This window comes from Pleurodeles waltl, chromosome 2_2, assembly GCF_031143425.1.
Source record: "Pleurodeles waltl isolate 20211129_DDA chromosome 2_2, aPleWal1.hap1.20221129, whole genome shotgun sequence".
NCBI lineage: Eukaryota > Metazoa > Chordata > Amphibia > Caudata > Salamandridae > Pleurodeles > Pleurodeles waltl.
The window spans coordinates 495,567,505-495,590,404 of record NC_090439.1 but is presented as its reverse complement, the minus strand read 5'-3'; the positions used below and the strand labels follow the sequence as shown (position 1 = coordinate 495,590,404).

At 45.9% G+C, this 22,900-nt stretch overlaps 1 protein-coding gene across 1 annotated transcript in view; it reads right to left on the bottom strand.

Annotated features, from left to right (window-relative positions):
• The window catches only part of ENOSF1 (enolase superfamily member 1), a 289,050-nt gene that overhangs the window by 57,136 nt on the left and 209,014 nt on the right, over nt 1–22,900 (bottom strand). Inside the window, exons 10-11 of the mRNA XM_069219981.1 lie at nt 21,805–21,892; nt 13,980–14,114 (exon numbers count right to left, since the gene is read on the bottom strand). Coding sequence (XP_069076082.1) covers nt 13,980–14,114; nt 21,805–21,892 — 223 coding nt within the window. The remainder of the gene's footprint in view (nt 1–13,979; nt 14,115–21,804; nt 21,893–22,900) is intronic.

Here is a 22,900-nt window from a genome sequence, read left to right as displayed (position 1 = left end):
TAGGCAAAACCACGCAATGTGGGTTGCGATGTTAACAGCCTCCGTCAGCGGGTGTGAGCATCGTTGTTCCAGCTCCATGCATCAATTTTCCAGCCGCAGTGCCGGTGGTGCGTCGATTTCTGCAGCGAAGCCGGCAGCGTGTTGTTTTTCAGCCGCATGTCGAAAGGTATGCAAATCTTTCCCCACACGGGCATCTGTGTGTGGATTTTCAGACTTGGTCTGCCAGCTTCACCTTCCAAGTCCCCAGGAACTGGATAGGGCACCACTTGGCAGGGCAGGAGTCTCAGCATAGTCCAGGTGCTGGCAGGAGACGTCTTTGATGGCCCTGAGACTTCAACAACAGGAGGCAAGCTCAGGTCAAGCCCTTGGAGATTTCTTCACAAGCAGGAAGGTCCATTCTTTGTCCTCTTGCACGCAGAAGCAGCAACTGCAGGATAGCTCCACAAAGCACAGTTTCAGGTAGGGCAGCACTTCTCCTCAGCTCTTCAGCTCTTCTCCAGGCAGAGGTTGCTCCTGATGTCCAGAAGTGATCCAAAGTCTGTGGTACTGGGTGCCCTTCTTATACCCATTTTGCCCTTTGAAGTAGGCTTGCTTCAAAGAAAAGTCTCTCTTGTTTGTGAGATCCTGCCTTGCCCAGGCCAGGCCCCAGACACACACCAGGGGGTTGGAGACTGCATTGTGTGAGGGCAGGTCCAGCCCTTTCAGGTGTGAGTGACAACTCGTCCCCTCCCTCCTAGCACAGATGGCTCATCAGGGTATGCAGGCTACACCCCAGCTCCCTTTGTGTCACTCTCTAGCGAGAGGTGCAAACAGCCCATCTGTCAAACTGACCCAGACAGGGAATCCACAAACAGGCAGAGTCACAGAATGGTTTAAGCAAGAAAATGCTCACTTTCTAAAAGTGGCATTGTCAAACACACAATTTTAAAATCAACTTTACTAAAAGATGTATTTTTAAATTGTGAGCTCAGAGACCCCAAAGTCCACATGTCTATCCGCTCCCAAAGGGAATATACACTTTAATCTTATTTAAAGACAGCCCCCATGTTAACATATGAGAGGGATAGGCCTTGCAACAGTGAAACCAAATTTTGCAGTAGTTCACTGTTAGGACATATCAAACACATGAGTATATGTCCTACCTTAAACATACACTGCACCCTGCCCATGGGTCTACCTAGGGCCTACCACCTTAGGGGTGTCTTACATGTAAGAAAAGGGAAGGTTTAGGCCTGGCAAGTGGGTACACTTCCCAAGTCGAATTGGCAGTTTAAAACTGCACACACAGACACTGCAGTGGCAGGTCTGATCTATATTTACTGAGCTACTAATGTGGGTGGCACAACCAGTGCTGCAGGGCCACTAATAGCATTTAATTTACAGGCCCTGGGCACCTCTAGTGCACTGTATTAGGGACTTACCAGTAAATCAAATATGCCAATCATGGATGAACTAATTACATACACATTTTGTATAGGAGCACTTGCACTTTAGCACTGGTTAGCAGTGGTAAAGTGTCCAGAGTAACAAAAACAACAAAAAGAGAGTCCAGAACACATCACCAACCTGGGAAACAGAAGTAAAAAGTAAGGGTAGACAATGCCAAGGATGCCAAGTCTAACACAGTCCATTTGCGTTTCCCCCTCGGTTCCATGGGCTTGAGGGGGGCTCATGGCAGGTACCTCAGGGGCGGATACCATTACCACCTTAGAGTCTTTTTTTTGTCTCAAGCCACTGAAGTCCTCCAAAAAGAGATGAACTAACTGAGTGGCATGTCTCCTGGGAGGCTGGTCAAGGCAGTCCCCCTCCAAGTGAAAATGGAGAAGACAGGAGCGCTGGAGGAGTTTTCGCTGGTGCACAACTTGTCTGACTCACCAGCATTTCCATCTGTGCCTAGTCCACGGCATTCTCCTTTGTCATCATGAAGTGAGCCCCCAGTAAAAGAGAAGAAAGGGGAGCCTGTGCGGAAAAGGCCTGCTACTACTTCTAAGGAACAAAAGGAGACGCAGAGGATTGTTGGCCCTGGCAGCCCAATATAATAACGACGAACTCTGTGCTACGTTTGAACTTATGATGAAACTCCTCTTGAAACTCCTGCAGGACCGCCTGGATGGCATTGCAGCTAAATTGTCTAACTTGGTGGTGCAGCTTAGTGCTAAACCTACACCAAACTCTCTGGGGGGGCATCCCAGCGTTGAGTCAAGCGGGCAGGAAGATAGAGGCACTCATGTGAATTTACACCAGTTATCATCCATTGCCATCTTAGGGGAGAACAGAGGTGTGGAATCCTCAGGGATTAATGTCTCACCACAGGAGGGGGTTACTAAGGCTGCTAGAGTAACGACCGTTAATAACATAACAGCATCCTCCCATTCCCCTGGTATAACCCATAATGTAGCAAAGGGTTGTTTGCAGGAGCAGGGAAACTTGGGGGAGAAAAACATTATCCTGCCAGCAGGGGCCCCATAATAGCCCTAGCACCGAGGACGGGTAGTGACCAACTAAGGCTTATAGGGCTCCCCCTCACTAATAGGTTTGAGCTATAGGAGGAGTTGGAGATCTGTGACTGACTAACAGTCCACCCAGAGACAGCGCTAGTACGGCTGTGGGTCAGTTACAACATGACCACCCAATAACGGACCCCCCCCCTCCTGATATGGTAGAGGTTATATCATGGAACATTTCAGGGCTAAGCAAGAAGTTGGGTGACCCTGAGTGGTTAGAGTTAGTGGTGAATAACCAGATTATTTGCCTCCCAGAGATGTGGGCAATCGATAGGTGTGGTACAGATGGGTACCAGACATACTTCTCCCTGCAAGCCCCTCTAAGGCGGGTAGGGCAAAGGGGGGTTTGGCTACCTTTCTTATAAACTCCTTTGTGGGAAGAGTTACCATGCATTTTAGCGAGTCTCCCTTCTTTCAGTGCATTTTATGTGAAGTCAGATAGAGACTGGTATTTCCTTTTAATTAATTACTATAATAATAATAACTGCTTCGATGAGAACCAGAAACCAGTGGAATTCCTCTGGGTAGGTGATTTTAATGCTCATCACTACCCAATATTTTCCAAATCGAGTTGTGGCCTTAAATAGTAGTAAAGAATTACTTGTGCATTTTAGGCATGACAAGTGTGGTAGGAAGGGAGGACGGTGCTCTTTTGGGTAGGAACTGACCTTCTACTATTGATAACATTCTCAGTTCAGAGTTGGTAGGGTCTCTCCTGGTGGGATTTTGGGTCAAATTCACTGGTTTCAGCGATCATGCACTGCTGTTCTGTAGTTTAAAGGGGGTGGGAGTGAAAAATCCTGGGACTAGAACAGAATCCCACCCCATCTTAGGAAAGAAAAACTGATTTTTGATTAAATGGGCTAAGGTGGATAAAGATAACTTTATGCTCTCCCTACCTCATGATACACAACAGGCCTTTTCCCTCTGTCTTGATATGGAAGCAGGTCCCAGCGAAAACAAGGGGGCTTTTAGGGGAATTACAGAATCAATCAGTGTAGCACTTACAACAGCATCTGAGCCAGTGAAGTCGCACCCTAGGGGTTAGTTTAACATGGCATGCACCAAAGCCTTCGCCAAACTTCAGACTGTTTTACATCCTGAACCAAGGGATAGAGACCTGATAAATAGGGCCAGGGCTGAATAGCGGAGAATAAGAGAAGAGCAGGGTAGAGGGATTAGGGAAAAGGCATGGGTAGACCTCGGGGTGGCGAGCCAAACCAAAGATAATGCTGCTTTTTGGAGACCAGTCAGATTATTCTACCGAGGTGCATTTGCAGGGTGCGCAAAGGATTTCTCTACCATATACTCATGTAAGCAGGGGCTGCAGAGAGCGGAGGCGATGTGATCATTGCAGTCAAGCCTAAGCCTCTGGTGTCTGAATTAGAGGAGGTAATTACAGCCCTTACGGGCTGATGTGGAAGGGTGCCTGCAGACCCTCACATGGACTGTCAGAAACAGTGGTGCCCACAATTAACCAATGTTTTAAATGTGATCACAAAGGTTTGCCCACCCCCCTCATGGAAAACATCTGTCAAATCTGTCATTGTTCCCATCTATAAATACTGTAAATAAAAAATAAGATAGGACCTTTCCAATGAATTAGAGGCCCACATCTCTTTTGAATTCTACAGTCAAAATAATGGGACGGATATTACTCCAAAGACAGTAGGAGTGGGCAACCATTGATAACTTTCTTGTGAATACCCAATATGCATTTAAGAAGGGAATGGGCACAATAGATCAGTGTCAGTTTGATTGCAGCAAAATAAGCTGTTGTCATAAAAGGAACTCTGTTCATGACTTTCCCGGCTTATCAGCAGCTTATGACTGTGTCACACAATTTAAGCTTTGGGCACTTATGTCCGGGATGGGTATAGGGGAAGATATTATCACCGTTCGGAGGCGAAAGCGTCCGTCCGCTATGGAAGCGATGGAGAGCGTACGGACCCATTTAATATTAAACGAGGTGTGAGGCAAGTGTGTGTCCTTGCTAACTTTCTTTTCTCACTTTATACTAATAAAATAGAGGCAGCTCTTACTTTTGGACCAAGAGATACCCCCGCTGTAGGAACTCGCCCCCTCCCGATCCTACTTTACACGGATGATGCGGTTTTAGTTGCGTGGACAGGGCAAGCATTACAGGGCCTCACTGATGATTATATTAGTTTTATAAATGATCTTGACCTACAGGTCAGTGTTAACAAAACACTCACCATGAGGAGTAGGAAGTGCCCTAAATAAAGCCCGCTTTTTTGTATTAACCTTAGTAGAGTTGAGGATACATTGACCTTTTCTTATCTGGGAGTTCTTTTTGATAGTAAATTCTCATGGAAGCAAATGGTGGCAAATAGAGTGGCGTTGATGGAAAATACCTTAATAAGGTTACAGAATTTTTGTAAAAAATCGGGCATGAAACTCATTAAAGAGGTATTGATTGTCTATGCATCAAAATCAGTGTCTATTGCCATGTATGGGGCAGGTATTTGGGGTATGGTGGATTCCAGTGAGGTACAGAGGACAGAAAGTGCCGTCCTCAGGAATGTGTTAGCTGTCCCGCGGGGGTGTTCCACCCTCTTGTACTATGAGGAGCTTGGCATGCCCTATATTGAGGACAAAATTAAATTAGCTCTGCTTTTGTTATGGCGAACCATGTGGGCAAGGGAGTCTGCGCCTTGTAATCATTTAGACATTAAAGACTGCTAAAGTTTGTCTGGAGCCTTGTAGATCCCTTGGCTTGCGTATATCAAAGTGACACTTGAAGAGATTGGGTTACCAGAGTTGTTTTTACACCCTGGTACATGTAGCAGCTGTTCTAAATTAAGGCTCAAAGAGAAATATATGGGGAAAACTTTGACCTGGAGAGAAGCTGCTAATTTTCTCAAATCAACAGTATGTAAACTTCACACTTGTATAGCGCACTACTCACCCGTTAGGGTCTCAAGGCACTGTACGCATACCACTGTGCAACCCCTCCTGGCTTTTCCCTGTGAGGCACCCTCTCCTGGACAGCCCCAGGGTGAAGCCAGGCATCCAAGCACTGTGAGGGCCATTGTGGAGATTAAGCAAGCTATTGCCCAGAGTTATAGAGTATGACCCATTAATTAGATTAGGCACCGAGGCGAGAATTATCTGGTCCAAGTGAATTGAGCCCAAGACCCCCCCCCAAGGTGGGAATTGAACCCTGGTCCCAGGCCAGATCTCTGCATCAGGGTCTGCTGCTCTAACCATTGTGCCACACTTCTCCATACATTAGCAGTTATTTCCTATGGGAGGGGTCCAAATGTATCTATCTATTGTTCAGAATCATCAGCATTGCTTTCTTCTCACTAGATCCCATTTTAACTATATTCCAATCATGGTGGTTTATCTGGCGAAGTGTAACTCCTTTTCCAAGCTTGCACCCTGTCCTTGTGATGGTAAATCCAACCAGTCAAACATGCACATTATGGCGGTCATTCTGACCGCGGCGGGCAGCGGTCGCCACCCGCCATTCGGTTACCGCCGAATGACCGCTCTGCGGTCAGGAGACCGCGGCGGCCATTCTGGCTTTCCCGCTGGGCCGGCGGGCGACCGCCAAAAGGCCGCCCGCCGGCCCAGCGGGAAAGCCCCTGCAACGAGGATGCCGGCTCCGAATGGAGGCGGCGGAGTTGCAGGGGTGCGAGGGGTGCAGTGGCACCCGTCGCGATTTTCACTTTCTGCCAAGCAGACAGTGAAAATCTGTATGGGGCCCTGTTAGGGGGCCCCTGCACTGCCCATGCCAGTGGCATGGGCAGTGCAGGGGCCCCCAGGGGCCCCACGACACCCGTTCCCGCCATCCTGGTTCTGGCGGTGAAAACCGCCAGAAACAGGCTGGCGGGAAGGGGGTTGGAATCCCCATGGCGGCGCTGCTTGCAGCGCCGCCATAGAGGATTCCCTGGGCCAGGGGAAAACCGGCGGGAAACCGCTATGTTCCCCTTTTATGACCGCGGCTTTACCGCCGCGGACAGAATAGCCCTGGAAGCACCGCCAGCCTGTTGGCGGTGCTTCCGCTGCCCTCCGCCCTGGCGGTCAGAGACCGCCAGGGTTGGAAGGAGGGCCTATGTTCTTTTGCCTTTTTTATACACCACGTCGGAAAACGTTGCTACTCCCACTTCTCAAATGATTTCATTTTCAACACTGTAAACCAGAGCTGTTATTTCTCTAGCAGTTATAGTCTTCCTTAGTGTGTTACTGAGTGGCAAATTTTATCTGGCAAGCACTGAAAATAAGAAGGGGCTTACCTAACTGATAGGTGATCATCCCAGACAGTCATATTACTTGTCTTATTGTCTGCACTTTATTAAGGCCGATCACTTTTAACTTGTGTTTTTTTTTTAAAGCTTTTATATCATTTGCAAGTTTTTAAAACTGTGTATGAATGTTTTTTAAATTGTGTACCCTTGCTTGCTCTTTACTGGCGCACATTATTTTGATGTATTTGTGCTACTTATTGTGTGCTTTTTTGCTGCAGAAATGGACAGTTGGAGAAGAAAAGAGAACACCTATAGCAGATCCGTCAGCCCCAACCAGTACCTGTGTCAATCTCCATTTTACAGAGGCATAGCTTTTTTCTAGATCCCATCAAGAGTTCCATCACCACCCGGGACGCAGGTCCTTTTTTACACAAGTAAAGTATTGACCTTTTGACCTCAATACTTTTTATCCTTGCTTTACACACTTGGGTGCAACGTCGGACTGGGAAAGAAAATAGGCCTTGGCACCGAAATAAAAGTGGTCCCCCATTAGTGAATTAGAAATTTAAAAAAGTGGTCCATGTTTCCAAACTGGAGCAGTTTTGAGCTTGACAGGCAGTAAAAGTATTTTTCAAGGTATGAAGGACTGCACGGATTTGAGCTTGCTGCCGGCAATGTTTGTTTAGTATCGGGGAAATCAATAGTAAAACCTGGCCCACAGGGCCATAAAACAGGCCCACAAACAGTAAAAAAGCTGCCATACACACTGACCTGTCAGACCAGCCCGTTGGGCACTTCCCGACTGTCCCCATAGACCAGCCCAATCCTGCTGACTGGGAGCCTGTTTATGTAACACAGTTGCCGGGCTGGAGAGGGCCTACTGCGTATGTGTGTTTGGCCAGCTCAAGACGGCCGGCCAAACATGCATGCGCAGTGCTCGTAACAGCCTGTAGCCCTTCCTCTTTTACTAAAAACGATAATAAATGAAAATGTCACTTACCCAGTGTACATCTGTTCGTGGCATTAGTCGCTGCAGATTCACATGTTTGGCACAGTCCGCTGCCTGGTGTTGGGCTCGGAGTATTACAAGTTGTTTTTCTTCGAAGAAGTCTTTTTTGGTCACGGGACCGAAGGACTCCTCCCTCTTCGGCTCCATTGCGCATGGGCGTCGACTCCATCTTAGATTGTTTTCCCCGCAGAGGGTGAGGATGGAGTTGTTTGCTATAAATAGTGCCCATGCAATGGAGTGAATATGTATGTACGTTAAGAGTTTATAATAATTATTTACAAATGTACAGAAGTTTAAGATTTATGATCTACTTCTAAACGGCTACAGGCTTCCCGGGGAGGTGGGAGGGTACATGTGAATCTGCAGCGACTAATGCCACGAACAGATGTACACTGGGTAAGTGACATTTTCAGTTCGATGGCATATGTTGCTGCAGATACACATGTTTGGCACAGACTATAAAGCAGTTACCTCCCCTAAAAGCGGTGGTTTAGCCTGTAGGAGTTGAAGTAGTTTGGAATAATGTTCTTAGTACAGCTTGGCCCACTGTAGCTTGTTGTGCATTTAGTACGTCTACACAGTAGTGTTTAGTAAACGTATGAGGCGTAGACCAGGTTGCAGCCTTACATATTTCGCTCATAGGAATGTTTCCTAGAAAGGCCATTGTAGCACCTTTCTTTCTGGTTGAGTGTGCCTTTGGTGTAATAGGCAATTCTCTTTTGGCTTTAAGATAGCATGTTTGAATACATTTGACTATCCATCTAGCAATGCCTTGTTTAGAGATTGGATTTCCTATGTGTGGTTTTTGAAAAGCTATGAACAGTTGTTTTGTTTTCCTGATTAGCTTTGTTCTGTCAATGTAGTACATTAGTGCTCTTTTGATGTCTAATGTATGTAGTGCCCTTTCAGCCACGGAATTTGGTTGTGGGAAGAACACTGGCAATTCTACTGTTTGATTTAAATGGAATGGTGAGATTACTTTTGGCAGAAATTTTGGATTTGTTCTTAGAACTATTTTATTGTTGTGTATTTGAATAAATGGTTCTTGTATGGTAAATGCCTGTATTTCACTTACTCTTCTGAGGGATGTGATTGCAATGAGAAATGCGACTTTCCAGGTTAGATATTGCATTTCACAGGAATGCATGGGTTCGAAAGGTGGACCCATGAGTCTTGTTAAGACGATGTTAAGATTCCATGAAGGAACTGGTGGTGTTCTTGGTGGTATAATTCTTTTTAGCCCTTCCATGAATGCTTTAATAACTGGTATTCTAAATAGAGACGATGAATGAGTAGTTTGTAGGTAAGCAGATATTGCTGCGAGGTGTATTTTTATAGATGAAAAAGCGAGATTTGCTTTTTGCAAATGTAGTAAGTATCCTACTATGTCTTTCGTAGAGGCATGTAATGGTTGTATTTGATTGTCATGGCAGTAGTAAACAAATCTTTTCCACTTAGATGCATAGCAGTGTCTAGTGGAAGATTTTCTAGCTTGTTTTATGACCTCCATGCATTCTTGTGTGAGGTTTAAGTGTCCGAATTCTAGGATTTCAGGAGCCAAATTGCCAGATTCAATGATGCTGGGTTTGAATGCCTGATCTGTTGTTTGTGTTGTGTTAACAGATCTGGTCTGTTGGGTAGTTTGACATGCGGTACTAGTGAAAGGTCTAGTAGAGTTGTATGCCAAGGTTGTCTTGCCCATGTGGGTGCTATCAGTATGAGTTTGAGTTGGTTTTGACTCAACTTGTTTACTAGATATGGAAGGAGAGGGAGAGGGGGAAAAGCGTATGCAAATATCCCTGACCAACTCATCCATAGAGCATTGCCTTGTGATTCGCGGTGTGGGTACCTGGATGCGAAGTTTTGGCATTTTGAGTTTTCTTTTGTTGCGAACAAATCTATCTGGGGTGTTCCCCAAATTTGAAAGTACTTGTTCAGAACTTGGGGGTGAATTTCCCATTCGTGGACTTGTTGGTGGTCTCGCGAAAGGTTGTCTGCTAGTTGGTTTTGTATTCCTGGAATAAATTGTGCTATTAGGCGAATGTTGTTGTGAATCGCCCACTGCCAAATTTTTTGTGTTAGGAGGCACAATTGTGTTGAGTGTGTTCCTCCTTGTTTGTTTAAATAATACATTGTTGTCATGTTGTCTGTTTTGACAAGAATGTATTTGTGTGTTATTATGGGTTGGAAGGCTTTTAACGCTAGAAATACTGCTAACAGTTCTAGGTAATTGATATGAAATTTTGTTTGGTGTATATCCCATTGTCCTTGAATGCTGTGGTGATTGAGGTGTGCTCCCCACCCTGTCATGGAAGCATCTGTTGTTATAACGTATTGAGGCACTGGGTCCTGAAATGTCCGCCCTTTGTATACATTTTTGCTGTTCCACCATAGAAGCGAGAGGTATGTTTGGCGGTCTACCAACACCAGATCTTGAAGTTGACCCTGTGCCTGTGACCATTGTGATGCTAGACACTGTTGTAAGGGTCGCATGTGTAGTCTTGCGTTTGGGACAATGGCTATGCATGATGACATCATGCCTAGAAGTTTTAGCACAAATTTTGCTTGTATCTTTTGGTTTGGAAACATAGCACTTATTACCTTGTGGAATGCCTGCACTCTTTGTGGACTTGGAGTGGCAATTCCTTGTGATGTGTTGATGGTTGCTCCTAGATATTGTTGTGTCTGACACGGTTCTAGGTGTGATTTTGTATAGTTGATGGAAAACCCCAGTTTGTGAAGGGTTTGTATGACACATGTGGTGTCGTTTGCGCATTTTTTTACTGTGTTGGTCTTGATTAGCCAATCGTCTAGGTAAGGGAACACATGTATCTGTTGTCTCCTGATGTGTGCTGCTACTACTGCTAGACATTTTGTGAACACTCTTGGTGCAGTTGTTATTCCGAATGGCAACACTTTGAATTGGTAATGTATTCCTTTGAATACGAACCGTAGGTTCTTTCTGTGAGAAGGGTGTATTGGTATATGAAAGTACGCATCCTTTAGGTCTAATGTGGTCATGTAATCTTGCTGTTTGAGCAGTGGAATGATGTCTTGTAGTGTGACCATGTGAAAATGGTCCGATATGATGTAGGTATTTAGTGTCCTGAGATCTAATATTGGTCTTAATGTTTTGTCTTTTTTTGGAATTAGAAAGTACAGGGAGTAAACTCCTGTGTTTTTTTGTTGTACTGGTACTAACTCTATTGCATCCTTTTGCAGTAGTGCTTGAACTTCTAGTCCTAAAAGTTCTAAATGTTGTGGTGACATTTTGCGTGTTTTGGGAGGGATGTTTGGTGGGAATTTGTGGAATTCTATGCAATAGCCATGTTGGATTATTGCTAATACCCAATTGTCTGTTGTAATCTGTTGCCAAGATTGGTAGAATTGGCTTAGTCTTCCCCCCACTGGTGTTGAGTGAAGGGGTTGCGTGACTTGAAAGTCACTGTTTAGGTGGAGGTGTTTTTGGAGTCTGGAATCTTCCCCTACTCCTTGGGAATTGACCCCCTCTATATCCCCTGAAACCTCCCCTTTGGAAGGAACCCTGATATGGTGTGGTTCTTGTTTGTTGGCTGGTGGTGTCTGTGGGTTGGCCACGAAACCCCCCTCTAAATGGAGTTTTTCTAAAAGAGCCTCTGCTCTGCGGGGAGTAGAGTGCGCCCATGGCCTTGGCCGTGTCTGTGTCCTTTTTAAGTTTTTCAATGGCTGTGTCCACTTCAGGGCCAAAAAGTTGTTTTTCGTTGAAGGGCATATTAAGGACAGCCTGCTGGATTTCAGGTTTGAAGCCTGAAGTGCGGAGCCAAGCGTGTCTCCTTATGGTGACAGCAGTGTTGACTGTTCTCGCTGCAGTATCTGCTGCGTCCAGTGAAGAGCGGATTTGATTGTTTGAGATCGTTTGTCCCTCTTCAACTATTTGCTGCGCCCTTTTTTGGTATTCTTGGGGAAGATGGTCTACGAGAAGTTGCATCTCATCCCAGTGAGCGCGGTCATATCTGGCCAGCAGCGCTTGAGAATTTGCGATGCGCCACTGGTTGGCTGCCTGTGATGCTACTCTTTTTCCTGCCGCATCAAATTTTCTGCTTTCTTTGTCCGGAGGTGGGGCGTCGCCAGATGTATGGGAATTTGCTCTTTTGCGAGCTGCCCCTACTACTACGGAGTCAGGTGGTAACTGCGAAGTAATAAACACTGGATCTGTGGGTGGTGGTTTGTATTTTTTATCCACCCTTGGGGTGATGGCTCTTGATTTTACGGGCTCTTCAAAAATTTGTTTTGCGTGCCGTAACATCCCCGGTAGCATTGGGAGACATTGATATTGGCTATGTGTAGCCGAGAGGGTGTTAAATAAAAAATCATCCTCTATAGGATCGGAATGCAGTTGGACATTGTGGAATTCTGCAGCCCTAGCCACCAGTTGTGAGTATGAGGTACTGTCCTCTGGCGGTGACGGCTTTGTAGGGTATGAATCTGGATCATTGTCCGGCACTGGGGTGTCGTATAGGTCCCAAGCGTCTTGATCCTGATTATCTTGACTTATGGTAGTTTGCGCTGGTGAGTGCATTTGTGGCGGTGTTTGTGCCGGCGATGCCTGTTGTAGTGGAGAGGGCGGAGGCGTGACTTTTTTAACCACTTTGGCTTGTGGTTGTGCGTCATCCTTGAGGAGACTGATCCTTCTTTTCCTCATTATTGGGGGAAGGGTTGATATCTTCCCTGTGTCTTGCTGGATGTACAGTCTCTTTTGTGTGTAGTCTGATTCTACACTTTGGAGCTCTTGTCCAAATCTGTGCATCTGGCCACTTATTCCTTGTTCCTCTGAGTAGGATGAAGGTGTGGTATTTTTCGGCGCCGAGAGAGAATCTTTTTTCGGTTTCGGCACCGACAGAATTTTTGTTCCTTTCGGCATGGATTCTCGGTGCCGATGTTTTTCGGTGCCGGTATCTTGTTTTTGTCTCTCGGAGCCGCTTTCTCGGCTCCGAGGTTGCTCCATGGCGGTCCCTCGACCGGAGTCGGGTGTCTTCGCTATGGGCGTGCCCTTTTTCAGCGCCTTCGACGGGTCACCTGTTTTATGGGTCGAGCCATGGCCTGTTGGCAGTGGCGTCCCCTGGGCTTTTGTTTTGTCGATGGTTTTACTTTTCGACGTCTTACTCACAGTTTGTTGCTGTTGTTCGACGTCGGAGTCTCCGGATTCTGAGTCCGGAACCGAGAATGTTTCCTCTTCGTCGTCGAAACGTTGTTTTGTCGGCGTGGACGCCATTTGTAGACGCCTGGCTCTTCGGTCCCGGAGTGTTTTTCTGGACCGGAAGGCTCGACAGGCCTCACAGGTATCCTCCTTGTGCTCGGGGGACAAGCACAAGTTACAGACCAAGTGCTGATCTGTATAAGGATACTTACTGTGACATTTTGGGCAGAAACGGAACGGGGTCCGTTCCATCGGCTTCGATGTCGCACGCGGTCGGGCCGACCAGGCCCTGATGGGGGAATCGAAGCTACCCCAAAGTCTTCCGATGATCGGTGTCGATGTACCTAACTATCCCGATACCGAACGGAACAATACCGACGCTTTCTTCCGAGATTCTGACTAACTTTCCGAACCGAAACACGGAGCGAAAAGGAATACGTCCGAACCCGACAGCGGAAAAAAACAATCTAAGATGGAGTCGACGCCCATGCGCAATGGAGCCGAAGAGGGAGGAGTCCTTCGGTCCCGTGACCAAAAAAGACTTCTTCGAAGAAAAACAACTTGTAATACTCCGAGCCCAACACCAGGCAGCGGACTGTGCCAAACATGTGTATCTGCAGCAACATATGCCATCGAACCATAGTTTATTGTTGTTTTTTAAGTAAAATGTTTGCAGCAGCTGCTGCTGGCAGGGAGGCGACGCTCCTCCGCCCTAGCGGAGGAGCGGCGTCTGGGTTCAAATACAACTTCCCAAGTACAAGTATGGAGAAATGGCAGACAAAGAGGCTTACGAAAGGAGTGGTCTTTTAAGGTCCTGTGGTAACAAGTTCTGATGCTGGTAAACTAAAACTAAATGGATTTTAAACAATGAATTCAGAAACACACAGTGGTTTAAAACTGGCGTTCCTTCACGCATAAACTAACCAGACTTTTAACCAAGATTATCAATTGGCTTGTTCCAGATTTTGAATGTGGTGTTACAATTAAAATAAGTGAATAGCTTCAGTACAGCACTGTGTTTCCATAACATTATTTCTAGATTACTATCTGTGTCCTAAACAAGCAAAGCACTGTACCCGAGAGATTGTTGCATGTCCAAGGATGTCATCTGGTGATGTGGGCTCTTCTATCCACAGCGGTTGAAAGGCTGCAAGTTTGGTGACCCACTCGATGGCTTCCTGGACGTCCCATCGCTGGTTTGCATCAAGCATCTAAGAACATAGCAGGATGTCATTCTACTATCAAATAACTGCTAGACTTAGCAAAGATCAATATGTGTTTATATAAAGAAAATATGCATTTTTATAAAATGTTCAAGACTGCTATATGGTCAAGTGGTCCTTTCTGAAGTTCTGATAGGGTAATTAAACCCAATTGCCTTTTTAGGGTGTGTGCCTCTCCACTTGATACAATGCGTTTTTTGAATGTCATCACACTTAGAACTCAGCCTGTCTATTCACACTGTCGATTCTCCATCTGGAGTAGCGTTATGATATCAGATTGCAATCTCTCCCTCAACCCTCAACCATCCTCACAGTGAAGACCTTGTTCACTCCTGTTTGCCTAATCCGTAGTTCTCGATATGTCAAATTATACTATAAAATTAAATACTACTACTGGCACCCACCTGCCCCTCCTAATATGGATTTATGGTTTATGTCTCCTATACTCGGGTCTACAGAAGGGCAAGCCTTCATTTAATAAGTCGATTGAGAGCCAGGACAGGAATGAAAGTTAGGTTAAGAAAGGCACATTTTCAAGTCCACAGAACTATTACAACAGAGCCATTTGGATTTTAGAAGTAGATAAATGAGGAAATCAAATTAGGTGTGTGAGGGGGACTGTTCATTTATTTTTATTCCTTAAACTAAATGACCCTTTGCGGACTCAATTCGCAAACTTTATGGGGAATATAAGCTAAACTTAGATGGAGATGGACAAAAAGTCGTGTATGAGTATATGTTACAGATCTTTTCAAAAATGGAATTTGGAACAGTGGAAAATCCACAACTTTGACAGATTATTAATGTACTAAATTTATGAGCGGTATAATAATTATTCCCCAGGAAGGTTCAGGGCTGTTGTCACTTGACCATATCAATGTGGTTATTAACACACCTTCCAGATAATCCTCAACCTATTCAACACAACTAATGTTAGTGCCATCAAAGGCTGTCAAAAGTATGTTTTCATGGGAGAAAAAAGGTAATAAAAACGAAGGTGTTTTTGCCATTAAACAAAACCATATAAGAGCACATTTTTCACATTGATTTAATGTTAGGCACATGCATGGAAATTTAAGATTGTGTATACTGCTATGTGGAGTTTGGGAGAGTTTTGTGATGTCCCTAACATCTGCAAATGTATACCAATTATAGGAGGGAATATGTGATTCTCAAATTACTATGAAAGCTTGATTTGAATTACATCCTGAGGGAGACAATATATCCCCACCTTTGCCTTTAAATGAAGTGCTTTCATTTTTTAAAGAAATTACAGAGGGTTACTTGAGTGGGTTTCTTGAAATATACAGAATTAACACCGCTGGGTCCCTGACAGATGCTCACCTGTCTTTGTTCAATTTTAAACAACTACCAAATATCCTTCTTAACCAAGGGATAATTTAATTGATCAAAATAATAATATTAAGGAATAAAAGAACTTTGGGGCATATTTATACTCTGTGCCAAATTTGCGGCAAAATATTTGACGGAAATTTGGCACAAACCTAACACCATATTTATACTTTGACACCAGACCCCGCAAACGTCAAAATTCAGCAGTGTGCGTAATTTTCTGGATGCGGGAAACTGCCTTGAGTTAATGACATGCAAGGTAGGCGTTTCAGTCCAAAAAATGACTTTAAGGCCTACGCGCCTTATTTATACTCCTGCGTCATTTTGACACACAGGAGGGGGCGGGTCTTAAAAAATGGCGATCAGCCTGATTTGCGCCGTTTTTTTAACGCCTGGGTCAGGGCAGGCGTTAAGGGAACTGTGGGCTCATTCCCATGGTCTCTGACCATGGAAGGAGTCCACGGGTGCCCTTCCCTGCCCCCAGGGGCACCCCCTGTCACCCTCGCCCACCCCTGGAGGACACCCATGGATGGGGGACCCATCCCAGGTAAGTAGAGGTAAGTATATTTTGTTATTTTGTTTTGTGGCATGGGGGTCCTAACATGGGCCCCCCTTCATGCCACTGTGCCCAATGGCCATGCCCAGGGGACAGTAGTCCCCTGGGCATGGCCATTGGGCAGGGAGGCATGACTGCTGTCTTTGCTAAGACAGGAGTCATTTCAATGGGGGTTGTGCGTCAAAAAATGGCGGAAGTCCAGTTAGAGCCATGATTTTTGACTCTAACCTGACTTGCACCATTTTTTGACGCACAACCCCCATTCTTCCCTACGCCTGCGCTGACCAGTTAGAGTCATTGTTTTTTACTCTAACCAGCCCGCAGCGCCGACTGCCGTCAATCCGTAAATAAGGCGCCCGCCTGGTGCGTTGGAATGGCATTAGCCGGCAGTAAAAAAAACAATTTCAGGCAAACGAGCGGTTTTCGGCAAAAAGTATAAATATGGGCCTTTATGTGCAAAGTTATGACCAGCTCTAGCTAAATTTGTTGCAACCTGAAATTAATAAGTCGTACCCATTGACTTGTATGCTTAGCACTGTTCTCTCTACAAGCACTCCTCGACCCAGATCCATAAGTGAGGATTAACTAAAAATATGGGCTTCATCATTCTTTAAGAGACCCTTCAGTTTACATATGTTTCTCACCCCTCTCTAATAGACAATCTAATACATCAATTTAATGTATTTGATGTATATAGATACCTCAATAGGAGACAGCATTGGCTAACTATCACTTTACTGACAACCGATCAATATGCCATGCTGCTTTAGGTTAACTTATTCAACTTAAACTGAAAGTCACTGCTCCTCACCCACCGATACCACCATGTGAATGCTTATCGGGTCCCTTTCTTAGCCCCTTGAAAGTTAACTATTTGAAGGTTGTACTGCCTGCCTCTCCAAGGGATGTTGGATTGTACTGAGGAAACTCACATAGTGTACAGGAGAGATTCAGTATTCATCAAACAGATCTCCTATTCCACTCTGCTTACCCTGTGGTGCAAGGACTTGCTGTACAACTAGCAGTTCTGATTCCTCCATCCTCCAGTCTATGTGACAGTTGTCCAATACACTAGTATCCCGAGATACCAGAACGCTTCTACAGGATCATTGGGTATCTCGAACTCCCACCCAACACAGACGTCCCACAGTGGTTAGTCCACAAAGAAAACGTTCAAAATTACCACCAAGAGAAGACACCAAGAGTTTCTTGTAGCAGATGTTTTACATCATTATAAAAACAGACACAATAAAAACAGATGTCTTGTTCTTTATGAAACATCCCACTAAATGTAAAGAAACGTTCCTGTAAATTATAAAATTCAGAAAAAAGCATATTCTTGAAGGTCAGAAAATTGATGCAGCTTGCAACTCCACTTTCACAGAAAGCTCACAATTAACATTTATGACAAAAGCACATTGGTGATCGAGGCAAATGAGAAAATTAGGAGGCTTACTTGATGACACCTTCCCCAACCTTTAGGCAAGAACAAGCTGTCAAAATCACATGAACCTACACCTTTGCCCTTGCATGTGAAATACCAGAAACCTAGACTACAGAGCAGATATCAAATCAACACCACAAATATTACCCAATTAAGAAACCACAGACTACCAGACCAACCCCATCCTTACACAACAAACTAAGGCTGGTACACTAAATCTTTCTTAAAGAAAACATTAACCCTCTGGGTGTCCAAGAATACGCCTTCAAACGTAACACAAACCATCATACAATCACGCCAAAGATCTGGTCACCGGCCTCAGTCCAATCTACATCACCTTTTAAAGCACTCCTTCCCTTAACGATAATTACTTCTCAGTAATAGGCAGCCTCCTCAATGTGCAATTGGCCCAAAACCACAACCTCTTACAGAAACTCATAGCAGAGAAACTAAGCCACACATATGGTGTCATATAGGCATGGTTTAGAGACAATTAAACTACCATCCTCAGTGACCGGATTGCTCCTGGCTTTAAACTCCTGCACAAAGGTAGGATCACTAGAAGAAGAGCAGGTAGCACAAATCTTTTCCACAGAACTTACTTGCAGGGCAATATATCACGTTATAGGTACTGTTTGTGTTCTTGGCATGATGCTGCTTGATTAGTAACACAGGCTCCTTCATCACACTGTCACATATCGTATCTCAGGATAACTACTTACCTTACGGACAGAAATCCTTGACCTAACCTTGCAGCTGTAGGTCACATTAAAGAGAATTCTTTTAATACATGATTTCAACTATTGAGTCACCCAACCTAACTCCAAACAAAATTCCAAGCTCATTGAAAGCCTATCTGATCTAGGTTTAAAGCTAATTGGTAGTAAAGCAAATACACACTGCAGGCCGGCCCTGGGCTTGCTGTTCGAGGTCAATATTGAACCCACACGCCATGTAATACAACCACATACATGGATGATCACTCTGTAATTACTTGAGCTCAAAGGCCCTCATTATGACCTTGGAAGGCGGCTTCAGCCGCCCGCCAAGATCTGACTGCCGGGTGGCCGCCAATGCAGGATCTCGGCCGCAACACAGGAGCCGGCGGTGTTGCGGCTGTGCGACGGGTGCAGTTGCACCCGTCGCGCTTTTCACTGTCTGCATAGCAGACAGTGAAAAGCTGCATGGGGCCCTGTCAGGGGGCCCCTGCACTGCCCATGCCGGTGGCATGGGCAGTGCAGGGGCCCCCAGGGGCCCTGCGACTCCCCGTTTCACCAGCCTTTTCCTGGCGGTTCTAACCGCCAGGAAAAGGCTGGCGGACGGGGACTCGTAATCCCCTGGTTAGCGCTGCAATCAGCGCTGCCCAGGTGGATTATCACCGCCGGGCAAATGTGGCGGGAAACCGCCGGCCCGGCGGTGCGATCGCGGCGCTTCCGCTGCGGTCAAAATACCCAGGATTGCACCGCCTGCCTGTTGGCGGTGCAATCGCCAAAACAGCGGTTGTAATGACCCCCATAGTCTATTGTCATTTACCACATGACAGAACAGGTCCCAATATCACTCTGTGTACATTACAAAAACAATTATAAAAAAGATTTGAAGGCCTAATATAAATCTGTCGGAAATGAACCAAAAAATATAACAAACGGTGAGATCTTGCTTAGTGATCATTCGTAAAAGAAGTAGTGACACCCTCAACAAGATGCCTAACCTCACTTTGCACACGCACAAAACTTGGTTTAAAGCATCAGTGAAGTAGATTAGTGCTGTACTGGCGAAACTAAAATGAAAATGCCACACTTTGCAAGGCTTTTGCTGCAAGACACTATCTGAAGAGGATAAGACATGTAAAAACATAGGCAAGGTGCTAGTATGATACCACATTTAGTAACACGAGGAAATTCATCTCTCCACCTTGGATGAAGAGAATCAAGCAAGCAACTCTAGTTGTCCTTGATCTCCCTGCAGCTTAAAAGAGATTTAAGGAACATTATTTTGAAAAGATTCACTGAAATGGTGGGGTTATGTAACACTTCCTTAAAATGGGTTTGTTTCTTTCTCCATTAGAAAAGACAACAAGTGAGCATCGGAAAAGAATACTCTTCAGTATGATGAATGATTTTTGATTTCTTACAAGAGGTCTTTTGTCTCACTGCTACTGTTCAACATGCACATGCTCTTACTAGCACACATGCTCACATGCGTTTCCAACTGTATGTGATGCAGTGGTGGCTGGAGTTGGGGCAAAGTGGAGGGGTAGGGGGGAGGCACAAAAAAGACACACACAAAAAAAACCCGAAAAAACTTGCCTGCCACATCGCTACCAATTTGCCGCTCTTCTGGGTCCCTCCCTCAAGACACAGGCTCCCAGCCTGTCCTGAGGCCAAAGAGCAGCGTCAGGATTGGCCTGAGCACTCTTGATTTGCGCTCCCAGGCAGACTGGAAGCCTGTGCCAGCTCTCTGCAACCCAACAACGCAGTGCCAGGTTAGAGACAGCTCAGTGTGCATGTGTGTTTGGCCGTCCTAAGACGTGCACCTACCACTCCCCCTTGTGCCTGTTATCACCATGCCCCCCCCCCCCCAAAAAAAGGATACGAAATGTAGTTTATTATCAGATTATTTTTCAAGTTTGCAGCTGGTTTTTATTATTTTATTTTTCTAGTTTGCAGCTTCTGCTGCTGGGGGGTGACGCTCCTCTATCATAGCGGAGGAGCTGCTGCTGTGTTGCAGGAGCGGCTCAAGGGCTTTGTTGGGGGGGGCGGGCGGCACGGGAGAGGTGTGGGGAGGTGCTGGGGTGAATTAATTTCAAAAATATTTTTAAAAAATCACTTACCTGCTTCTCCGCCGCAGCCGCCTCGCCCCTCCTCAGCTCTACTGCAGGCACAGGCTACCACCATGCCCTGCAGCCAATCCTGACACTGCTCAAAGCAGCATTTGGATTGGCTGGGAGCGTCCAGCCAGGGCGCTCCCAGGCAGACTGGGAGCCTGTGCCTCCTCTCTCCAGCCCGGCAACTGTGTTACTGGGCTGGAGAGAGCCTACTGCGCATGTTTGTTTGGCTGGGCCGGGACGGCTGGCCAAACATACATGCGCACTGAGGGGGAGTGCTCTGCACTCCCCCTCAGTTCTCTTCACCCCAAGTGCCCCACCCCTTTTACTACAAAACGATAATAAACCCAGTTCATTATCGTTTTGTAGTGAAAGTTTTGCAGCTGCTGCTGGTGGATGTGCGACGCTCCTCTGCCATAGAGGAGGTGCTGCGTCTGCTGTGTTGATGATAGCCAAATCTACATCCAATCAGACAATAATGCAGTCAGATAAGCATTGCAGAATGCTTTGCCCACACTTTCTATTGGATGAAAGAAAATGCCCTTTGTCTGAATAGAACTAAAGCAGAGATTAATACGAGGAGCATCTGACTGTGATAGCCTTCCTTTTAAATATCTGAAAAGCCGGGATCCCAATCTCCCACATCTCATAAAAACATGTGGGGCAATTCTTGTACTTAAACCGTTCATTTAATGCACAAATTCACGCTATAGTTAGCGGTGTTTACGCAATTGTCCACGCTCAGTAAGATCTTGCAACTGAGGTGAATCAATCATATAAAATAACAGACAAACAGCCTTCGCAATGGGTCACTAGACTGCTGTGATGTGGTCTTTAAACCGCTGTAAATGGCTCTCAAACAGCTAGTGACAGATAGCAAAAACTGTGAAATCACGCAGTCAGCTTCTGCCTAAGCCTCTGGAAATACAATCATGAAAAACTGGCCCTGCTTTGGCTCCCAGTGGAAAGCCAGGTTTTAAATTCAAAAACATTTGCACTATCCACAAGGCAAAAATGTGACCCCCGAAGAGACAGTATACAGGTATTTCAGGAGAATGGAGAGAAGCATTCAGGGAAAAAACGAAGAGCAGATGTCACTTTACAGTAAGATAGGTAAACAAAAGAGACAAAATGTGACAGGTAAAGGAAACTACAACAAAAGACTGACAAAATAGAACACAGATAAATCACTAAAGAACAAGTATAAATACAATCAACAACGTCACAATCTAAACGCCAACAGAGGTTGAAAGGAAGAAGCCAAAGGTCAATGGTTTTGGTACAAGGAGATTGATGCTAAAAGTTATAGAAATGCTGTGTAAACCTACAGAGGCCCTCCCGTGGAAAAAGCCTAAATGATAGAAATAAATGGAGAGAAAAATACACTTGCGAGCAAGCCAGAGGTAACAGAACAGGAAAAACACGGTTGAGAACTAATGATAAAAAGACAAGCTTCCTCTTCCAACAGACGTATTCTTTCACGAAATACAATGGTTACCATGAGATTGTTGGGTCCAATGATTTCTCGTATAAGTTTGCACCTGCGGATGTCATCAGAGAGATCTGCGCCAACTTTCACTTTAAACCTAGAATACACAAATTCACGAATGCTTGCATGTTAGCTATAACACTGTCAGATATCTGATTAATACTTATATATATAAATAATGGAAATTGTTACTTAACCTACAAGCATCTAATCGTAGTGTGTAGTGCTGTACATTCATATGCTTCACATATTCCTGGCATTTAGGGGGTCATTCTAACTCTGGTGGGCGGCGGAGGCCGCCCGCCAGAGTTCCCCCCTCCGAAATACCGCACCGCGGTCAGTAGACCACGGAGGGTATTCTAAGTTTTTCCCTGGGCTGGCGGGCAGTCGCCAAAAGACCGCCCGCCAGCCCAGGGAAAAACTCCCTTCCCACGAGGATGCCGGCTCGTAATCGAGCCGGCGGAGTGGGAGGGTGCGACGGGTGCTGTTGCACCCGTCGCGTATTTCACTGTCTGCCAAGCAGACAGTGAAATACTTGTAGGGGCCCTCTTACGGGGGCCCCTGCAGTGCCCATGCCAGAGGCATGGGCACTGCAGGGGCCCCCAGGGGCCCCGCGACCCCTCCTACCGCCATCCGGTTCCCGGCGGGCGGACCGCCGGGAACTGGATGGCGGTAGGGGGGGTCGGAATCCCCTCGGCGGCGCAGCTAGCTGCGCCGCCTTGGAGGATTCCAAAGGGCGGCGGTACACTGGCGGGAGACCGCCAGTGTTGCCGGTCCGACCGCGGCTTTACCGCCGCGGTCGGAATGCCCTTGGGAGCACCGCCGGCCTGTCGGCGGTACTCCCGTGACCCCCTTAGTATTTTGCTAGGACGTTTGCAGGTTGTTTTTCTTCAAAAAGTGTTTCATGTCATAGGGTATAGTGTGATTCCTCCATTAGTTGGCAATGTCAGAGTCAAATTCACAAGATGGGCCCGAATGAGAGCGTGAAAAAAGTTTTGAACTCGAAGCCCCAGAGGTACATGTCCAAACCTGATGGTGAAAAAAACACAATCTAACATGGAGTCAGTGCCCATGCACATTGACATCTAAAAAATGAGTCACATGA